The sequence below is a fragment of the Athene cunicularia genome (genome assembly GCF_003259725.1).
Source record: "Athene cunicularia isolate RWA chromosome 3 unlocalized genomic scaffold, athCun1 chr3_part1, whole genome shotgun sequence".
Lineage (NCBI taxonomy): Eukaryota > Metazoa > Chordata > Aves > Strigiformes > Strigidae > Athene > Athene cunicularia.
The window spans coordinates 68,639,158-68,649,000 of NW_020799097.1; the positions used below are offsets into that span (position 1 = coordinate 68,639,158).

The following is a 9,843-nucleotide window of genomic DNA, read 5'->3' on the forward strand; positions in this document are numbered from 1 at the left end:
CCCCCCCATAACATCCAATTTTGCTGTTGTTGTCTGCAACTTAAGTCTGTGGTTTAAAGGCTACTCATATTTTCTTAAGCTTTAATGGAAAGAGGGATAGTTTTGAAATAGTTTGAAACTTGAAGATTTTCAAGTTTCAAACAACATGCTGTAAAGCAGTTGCTCTAAACAAACTCCACTGGTTGTTTGCACCCATGCTTGCAGACTCCTTAGGTGTTTTACCATACAGAGTGTTTTAGCTATCAGATGGGAAATGCTGCATGTAATGGAAGGAGCTGCCACCTTTATGATACAAATCCTGTTAGCCAGGCTTCTTCTGCCAGTAGTGTGTGATCATGATGTTTTGTTTCAAAACTTTATCAGCTGTATGATGAGTGCTCTTATTGGTAATAAGTAAAAGGACATGTAGGAACCATGGCAATCTTGGCAAATGATGTCATTTTGCTCTCTGAATAATACTGTTTGTCTTTGAAACTGTTCTAACAGTGTGCCACTGCTTTGACTCTGAAGCACTGTGTGCACTCTTCAGTTCTGCCAGACTTGCTCGTAGTCGTTAGTTTGGCTGTATATTGTTTGAGCTCTGAAGCACCATGTCTTGTGACATGGGTGATTCTCTCCTTGTTCTGAGTGTATGATGTCAAAGGATAGAAACATCCAGCGAGTTGTCAAGCTATGATGACATCCAATTATATCACTTGGATCGTTGTGAAAGGATCATGTCTGGGTATTGTAAGTTCAAAGGTGCACAAATTTGGTTTGTTGCTGAATGCCCTTCTTGTTTGAGCGCTGTGTGTGCAATTGCAGAAAGTCGGTGATTTGCAGCTACAGATTTGCAGATTGCAAGTAGAACAGTAAGCGTTTCTAGCAGCAGATGGTGTTCACCTAAGAGTGCTATAGGAACTGAGATATGAGATTGCTGAACTGTATTAATAAAACTACTAAAAATGGCATCTAATCTGTCAGCTAAATATGTCTCTGATGGCAGGGGAATGGAAGTTGGCAAATACAACCCTAGCCTTTTAAAAAACATCAGAGTATTTCTTTGCCAAATTTATAGGAGCTAAAATAAAGAATGGGATTGGTGCATATGAGAGGAAGCATTAATGGGGGAAGGATCAACGCTGGGACATTGCAGATACATTAGAATGGTCTGAAGGGGTCTGATGTGGAAGAGAGAGATACAATTCAAAAATCTTTAGGTGAGTTTTTAGACTTCTTATTGGGGAATAGAATGTAGGAATAAATGGTCAGTTCTCAGTGGAGGCTAATGTGGTTCTCCTGGAACCAGTGCTGCTCTGCATAAATGATGTGTAAAAGTGGGTGAATAATAAAGCAAGCCAGAGATGCAGTCATTATTGATTCATGCAGATATATTTAGCAGAGAAAAATTACACTGATGTACAACAATCGAGTTTAAACTTTGTAGTAGTGTCTTGAAGCTTTTGACAGTGTAAAAAGTGTGGCCTCAGTACTTGGTGCTCATTACAGCAGCGATCAGGGTGTTAAGTCTTACTATGAAAAGATAAATCAGAACATAGCTGAGCTGTTTTTATATATCCATTGTGTGTCCATATCTGGAGGACTACGGATGTTTGGATTTCTGTATTTAAAAGCGCAGAATAGAGGTAGGAAGGAACAGAATAAGTGCTGAGGATGATCAGAAGTACAGAACAACTTCAATTCACAGCTCCTGGATGTGTTTCCTGGGCTTTCTGTGGTAGTTCTGGAGGTTGAGGTGTCAGGGGCAAATATCTTGATATTTAAGCTTTTTTAAGTGCTTGGGGTTTGGGTTTTTCTGCTTATAGATATTGTAAATCTTGTTTGACTGTTCACTTGCTGTTTTAACTTTTTAACCTGATAATCTAATACCATTCTCTTGTTCAGCTCTTCTTGCAGAAAACAATGGTGACTTCTGTCGTTTGTCACATGAACTCGTTTCAGTTCAAAGACTTTTGTACCTGGGCTGTGTAAATAATGCTTTGTGTGCAGTCCTCTGCCCCTCAGGAATGTCACTGATAGCATATTTAAAAAAAAACCAAAAAACAACCCACCACTTTTCATTCTATCTTTAACAATATGTTTTAGATCCGTTTTGATGCCTGGGACAGAGGAACACTTGAGTCGGGGTTTATCGATTTAAGGCAGGCTCATGTGCCTGGCCTTCTGACAGTCTAGTTCTATTGTGCAGGGTTCTGCTTTTCTGGACAAGTCTGCGGCTGTAACAGAATCCCATGTTCTCTTAGTTTTCAAGGTTTATTATTGCTTTCTACCAGGGCCAGAAAATAGTTGTTCAACCAGTAGGGTTCAAATGTACTGTTAAAACTAATCTGATTAATCCCTGCAAGCATGAATAACTCTATTTCAGTTTGAGGTTAAAGTGACAGTTACGCAGAATTTTCAGAGATGATGTGCTTATATGTTTATTGGTTAACGTAGGGCTTTTGTTCTTGTTTTGTTTTTAGGACTCCACTGTGGCTGATATGGAAGATAAAGTTCAGACAGTAGTAAGTACAACTTTTTGTTGAAACTCAGCTGCGTGCGTTCACATTTATTTCAGTGGTTTCTATGCTGACTGTACTGACAACAGGTTTCCAATCCCACACATAGAAGTTTATCATGCAAGTAAATATTGTTATGAGCCATTTTTTGAATATTCTTTACTGTAGAGCAAATCAGTGAAATCTGAACATATGGGTAGTGTGTGTAATAGCACAGAGTCAAGTATTCCTTAAAGTTTCATTGCACGGCTATTTTTTCAAGAGAATTTAGAGCTCAGGTTTACAAGGGAAAGGTAGTAGTGTAGAATGATTGTAGGCTAAATAAACCAGTTATGCCTGTGATGTGCAGTTAGTGCCTTAATAAGCAGACACTGTGCCTATTAAGCTTCATGTAAAAGAACCGCCCTGACACAGAGCTGAAGTTCTGTCTCTGTACTTGAGCTTGAGTTTTCAGGGTTGTTCAAAGCAGCCTTGTGACCAAATGAGGAGCGTAATGGAATGCTCTTTATATTTTGTAACAGTTAATCATCGCTTCCTGCTTTTGACATGAACCAGGCTGTGCTCTTTGATAAGGCCTTCCGCTAGCTCATAGATGCTTAGGAATTTAGTAGCACAATAACTAAAAATAATTTTGTCCATAAATAGTGAGACCACGTAAAAGGGAGTTTTTTGCATCTTTCTTTTTCCATTTGTGCACACCCACTCTGGAAGTAGGTATTGTTGTTTGGGGTTCCCTTGATTGAGCAGTTCCTCACATTCACACTTAAGCATTGTTTTGATTTATTCTATTGCCGCTCTATAAATCTGATGTAAAACAAAATAAAAAACGTTGGAACTATTGTTTCTAGGGACCATTATAATCCAAACCAGTGTCGTATGACACAGCTCCCCCCATCCTGTAGTTACATATGTCTGCTTTGACTGAAGGAGTCAAACCCCTTGTGAAAGGTGTCTTACCTTGCTGGCTCCCAAATTGTGTATAACTAACTACTGTACTGTGTACTAATCCTCACTACCCTCTCCTTTAAGCTTTTGTAACCTATTTTGAGTTTCAGCATTGCTTCAGATAATGTCAAGACTCAAAACATACTGTAGGCCATTAGTGAAATTTGAGTGTAGGGAGGCCACAGATATTTGGATTATGATTTTTTTTTTCATGATTAATTAGCCATTCTGCTAGTTAAAAGTTTTACAAGACAAAGCCGTTCTGCCTCTGACTTTACTGACACACGCTCAAGGTCAGAATTTGCCTTTAGTTATAATGTTGGCTTAGGATCAATTATGTCTTGGTCAAAAGGAAATATGAACCTTGCCTGCGTAAGCATTCCAGAAGAGGTCAGTTCAGAGGCACGGTGGAGAGAAGTAATGCTGAAAGGCTTAAGTGCTCGATGTCCTAACTTATACTGTAAAGCTGTGTGCAGATAAGTCAGTGACCAGCACTGCACTTCTGACACATGGCCTATTTTATTCTCATAGTAGAAATAAAGAACAACATGAAAACCTGTCAGTTGTTCCCACAAGGAATTATCAAAATGCTTCAGTATTTTAATGGGTCATATTTTGGTTAAAGCAAGCAAACCCCTAACCCAATTTTTTGCTCAATTTTGTGTGTTTATTTTTTTAAACAGAGGATATGTTGGCATCTGTTAGTGATGATGAGTTGGCACTAATAAAACCAGGTTGTTTATACTAGGTTACAGTAAGAAGATAAACACTCTGTAGTATAGATATATAAAAATGAATCTTCTATTTCGGTGATTCTTAACTAAGCTTTATTAGTGAACCCAAGTTTTCAAACTCGTTTCCGTTTTCAGAAACTGAAAGCGGAAGAAGTCAGGAGAGAAACTTTGTAACTGTATGTTCTCATTGTAGGCCAAGACTTTAAATGGCATTTGTGATAAAGCCATCCGATCAACTACAGATCCATTGATGAGCCAGTGTGCGTGTTTGGAGGAGGTTCATTTAACCAACATTAAACCTGGAGAAGGCCTGGTAAGAACTAATTCTGGAGTGTCCTGATATCCCCAGTGCTTATTAGGTAGTCTTGTGAGCCACTGCATGTATGTGTATAGCAAGAGATTTCAAACCCAGTAACACTCTATGGGGAACAGAAAGATGTATGGGGAGGAACTCTGAATGGTAATTGTCAGGCGGTGTGCTGGAGTGGCTGCCAGAGGCAGCATGTTAATAGGTTTGATCCCAAATATAATTTTTTGATGGTAGTTTTTTTCAGATTTGTGTCTTAACCAGGATATTGGGGAATTTACAGATGCTTGTGGAATCAGTTGTTTTATTTTTTCAGGTTACTTTAAGCTGCTGTTTTTCTAAGGGGGGCCTAGGGGAGGGAGAAGATGATGAGAAATGATGATTGTGTTTTGAAAGACATGTTTTAATGTGTGTTTATAGCAAGATTGAGAAGAATGAGGATTTTTGAGTTTGCTGATAGAAGGAATATGAGAAATCCTTTTAAATGTTCAGTGGCTACGTAATGTTACTGAATCTAGTTTGTTCAGTGGATGGTGCTTAGCTGAGTGCTGGTTATGAGAAACTGAGTTTGACATCTTGGTGGATTTTCTACCTGGAGAACAAGCATGTTATAATTTGTTGGAGGGAATTTAAATTCTGAAGTGCATTTGTATTCTCCTGCCTCCCGCCTCCTGGCCCTGAAGGCAGAAGAGATGAACACTTTCAGAGGAAGTTTTACAGTCTTACTGTGCTATATAGTTTTACGTAGGTCACTAGATTTGACTGAATCAGTCATGCATTCTTGAAATTATGGGGACCTCTTTGTTAATGCACAAGCTACAGTGAAGCAAAGTCAGCCTAGTTTGGACTAAGTAAGAAACAAGGAGGTAGGTGCACACAATTGGATCCCGACAGACAAACTGGGAAGGGAATTGGCTGGGGAGGAAGGGGAAAAAAAATCTTGTGTTTTAACTTGTACTTCTAAGCAAATGTGGTAACTTCAGGCAAATAAACTGCCTACGACTCCTGAATAACAGCCAATTCCATACAGCTCGGTGTGAGTGCTTCTAACAACAGACATAGTTAGGAAAAGTAGAGATGTGTTTGTTCATAAATGATGAAACCAATGTACTGGTCACCTCTTGTGGGGATATCTATGTAATTATTAGTTAGTAGTCTGCTGGTGATTTTTAATATGGTCAACACCCACTTCATCTGAGTTTGTCCTTGCATTCATGCTTAGTATTAACATACACAGCCACAAATACTCAGTTCTGCCAGAGCTTTTATTACCTACGTTAGCACTGTGGTTACAAGGCAGTCTGTATATTGACTTGCCTAGAGAAATTGTAAAAGAACATGTAGACGATGTTTGTACTGCACTGTATAAGTGTGCTTTGTACAGAGAGAGCTGGTGGCCATCTAGTAAAACCTGTAGTTCTCCAGTGCACACCCGGAAGTAAGGAAATGAAGTTTTGTTCAAGGCCAAAGCCTGACAAGGCAGCAAAACCAGCAGTGTTTGGTATTACCAACCAGACAGTGTTTCTAAATTGCACTCTGTATGTTAGGTGTTTTAAGTCATAAATATTATAATTAATTACAGTAAAAGTGATCTGTAAAGAGGTTTAGAATGTTGTAATATCAGACCACACACTTTTCTAGGGAAAATATGTGCATTGTTAAGTGTTTTTAATAGTATTTTGAGTTTGTTGCCAACAGTTGTTCAATCAGATAAGTTATGTGGGGTTTTTTGCCTTTAAACTTGTTTTTCTTTTTCTACTTGCATTTAGGGAATGTACATCAAATCAACTTATGATGGATTGCATGTAATTACTGGAACTACAGAAAATGTAAGTGAAGTAAATGTAGATTAACTTAGACTGACATTATCTTTGAGTTAGTTTGACTTTTTTACTACTTTTTCCTGTTTTGCATATGGCTTTCATGATATTACTGCTTTAAATACTGTGTGATGCATCATTTGTTTATCCAAAATTTGTAAATATTTTGTGTCTGCATGCTTCATTGTTAGTCTAATTAAACCAGTTCCTGCAAGTGTATGAGTTAGTTCAAATGCTTGGTCTTAAAATATTTGTTTTAATAAGTTACTGTATCTGCTGTTCTGAGTGCTTATGGTATCTTGCTAAAAGTCTTGAATGTATTTGCTCTCTACTGGTGAAGGCAATCACCCCTAATGGGAACATATAGGTGGCAGTGTGCTAAATTCAGTGATGAGTAATGAAATCAATAAGCTCTCCAGTGACAAAATTAACTTGCAGAGTGAAAGGACTACGAAAAAGTAAGACTTTTAATAGCGGTTTGCTGGAAGGAAGTGGTTGGCATGATAGGCAACTGTATCTTTTGCTGGTCATGGTTGCATGTTTTACTCTTACATTGAGTTCTCTATAGCTGAGACTTTATTAAAGATTTCTGGGCAGCTATTGCAGTAGACCTCTGGCCAGCAGCTGGCAGCTGAGGCTGGTGGATGCTGCTGTGGTGTTGTCAGACATGCCGCTCTGCAGGAGCAGTGGCTGAAAAGAAAGAGCAGAGGAACTTGCCTCTTTTTGAGTAATTTTTTGCAGTGACGCCTTTCCTTTTTTTTTTTTTTTTTTTTTTTTTTTGTGGTTTCAGTTGTACTCCTGCCAAGTCCAGGGGCCAGCGAGGAGTGGGTGGAAAACTGTGCTTGCAGTTCAAAGTGAAAACTGAAAGCTTTTATAGCTTTTATGTTATTGCCCTGGTATAACTCTGAATAGGATCTGCAACAGAGACCAAGTCCACTTTGACAGCAATTTCAACATCTGATAAATGTGAAAGAATGTGATGTTGACTGTCGACAAGCTACCTGTATATATACATCTCATTTTGGGGCCAGGAGCGGGGTTGTATTGTTGCTATAGCTGTGAGCATTGACCTAAATGTCTGCTTTTTTGTGAACATTGGTTCTTCCTCTGGTGAAGCTCTTTACTTTGGAGCAAAAAGTTTGAGAAGTGACTGAGAGGTCTGCAAACTGATGTCTTTCTGGTGGCGTGGGGTTGTTTAGATGACCCAGTCTGGGCTTTAGCTGGATTTTCTTTGTAGGTTTGGAATGGTATTTTGGTAGCTATCCCCAGAAGCCGGTGTGTTGGAATGCAGTGGAATTGCCCCCCGAAGTCAACAGTACTGTACATTGGAAGGATTGGGGATGTCCATGCATTTGATGCCAGTCAGCAAAGAGAACTCTTGCGTTGTGCTATCCTACTTGTGACTTTCTGTGTCATGTTGGCCTAGATCTAAACTTTGCTCTTTCCTCTGTTCTCACAATGTAATTGCAGTCTCTGCTGTGCTCTAGCTGGAAGTTGTAGGAGTCCTCTGTGCAAGGGTCCTCCACCCTCCCCCAGACAAGCTGTTGATAGCCCAAAGGACAGCTTGAAATGAGCTTTGTTTTTCACAAACTTGACTTTTGCCCAGCATTTTTTCATGATCTTGGTTGACTCATATATATACAGCCTTCCACAGAGGCATTTCCTCTCAGAGGAAGCAAGAAGACAATGAAGAAATGGGTTTACTCATGACAGCTAGAACCTCCCACAAGTTCCCCCATGTTTTTTTCTCTTGTTGCACTGTTTATTCCTATAGATCCTTTTATTAAAAGAAGTTACTTGAGGTTTGAAGGTGTGATGATGAAGAGAGTCCTTAATCCAAGTGCTTAGTTCTGGAGTCAGTAGGAAGAGTTGGCCTTGTGCCAGGTGGTTACTCATGGGGTGGGGGTTATGGGAGGAAAAGTCCCGTGACTGGGGTATAGTATGCCACAGTTATATGCCTGTGCACCTTGGGTGTTGTCATGACTGGTCAGGGTTGGTGTGTTATAGCAGTGAGACAGTTTTAATAACTGCAGTGATAGCTGGTGCATGGCACCAGTCGTAGATAAATCTAAATAAATATTAACACATTTAGCTGTTCCCTGCTAGTGGTTCCCCAGAGTTTGGTGTTTGTTCCAAGAAAATTGAATCTTAAGGTATATTATTATTATTAGTTAGGTATTTTTCAAATATCTGTCTATGCACACTTGATGTGTGTGAGAATATATTTTTATGTGTTGATCTTGATGATGCAGGCAGGTAATTTCATATTAAAGTTGGGAGCTCTTATTTACATTATGAAACAAAAAGAGAAAGTGCAATGGATCTGTTTTGTGGGTTGGAGGGTTTTTGGTCCTTTGTTCTGTACATTCAGAATCCTAGTGTATTTTTTAAAAAGTCAGTATATGTTTATTTGAAAGCTAAGTGTAAGACAGTTGCTATGTTAGGACAGAAGTCTTCTCTTCAGTCCTCTCCTACTGCTGTGTGAAACTACAGTACAAACTGGAGGCAAAAGGACAGTGGAGACTGTCCTATGAGTTTAGTATGATTTGGCTTGTGACATATGTAGGCTATGCTTCTGCCTTTCCCTGTAGTTCCCCCAGCATAAAAAAAATAAATCATAAGTTGAATTTGTTTGCATTTCTCAACTCATGAGCAGATGTAATGTGTGATCTAGCTGTGGGACAGTTTTCAGCAATGCTCTTCATTATAGATACAACCTTTGACTTAGCTTGGCAGGGAGTTTTAGGGGGGGGAAGAAAATCTGCTGAAGCACGTGCCTCTTGTTTTCCTCTTCGTAGTCCCCTGCTGATCGATCTCAGAAGATTCATGCTGGTGATGAAGTGATCCAGGTTAATCGGCAAACCGTGGTTAGTAACAAACACCCTTACCAACCTTTCCTTATGCTTGCTCTGCAAAGCTTGCTTCCCACAGGTCAGGAGGTGGTTCTGATGTTCCCTTGTTGTAATATTTGAGGCTTTTTAACATTTTGTTTTCAGGACAGATTTTATTCTTTGCAATATTTTGATAAATATGCAGTATTTCATGTTTAAATGCTGTGTGCATCATATTAAAATACTTCATGTTGTATTTAAAGCCTGTTTTAAAATGCATTGTTACAATCTAATGAAATGCAGATAAAACCAGCTTTAAACAAACCCCCAAGTATTTGTCAAATTGTTTGCATCTGAGAACTTAGATAAGATTATTACATTTTTGCTTAGCATAGGTAAGCAATGCTTTTCAGTGTGAGGAAAAAAAATGACAAAACTAGTTCACTGTGAATTCCTGTGTTACACAATTTGAACACATCTATACATCCTTCTAGGACCAGACCTGAGGTACCAATATATAGCTGCGGTATAAAGCTTGATATCTCCATGTTTAATTTACAGCTTAAGTAGAGATCTCTCTTTGAAACAAAACAAAGTGCAACCTTCCAAAAAAAAAAGCAGCTTTCCAATTCTTTCTTTTATTTTGGCTTTTTTCTATCTCTGTTCTCTCTAGGTTCATGTTAAAATGACAGTTTGACTTGGGGGGGG

At 38.9% G+C, this 9,843-nt stretch overlaps 1 protein-coding gene across 1 annotated transcript in view; it reads left to right on the top strand.

Moving 5' to 3' along the window:
* CNKSR3 (CNKSR family member 3) overlaps positions 1-9,843 on the top strand; it is a 33,619-nt gene that overhangs the window by 15,600 nt on the left and 8,176 nt on the right. Inside the window, exons 4-9 of the mRNA XM_026844549.1 lie at positions 644-729; positions 1,885-1,967; positions 2,463-2,504; positions 4,371-4,490; positions 6,254-6,313; positions 9,103-9,171. Coding sequence (XP_026700350.1) covers positions 644-729; positions 1,885-1,967; positions 2,463-2,504; positions 4,371-4,490; positions 6,254-6,313; positions 9,103-9,171 — 460 coding nt within the window. The remainder of the gene's footprint in view (positions 1-643; positions 730-1,884; positions 1,968-2,462; positions 2,505-4,370; positions 4,491-6,253; positions 6,314-9,102; positions 9,172-9,843) is intronic.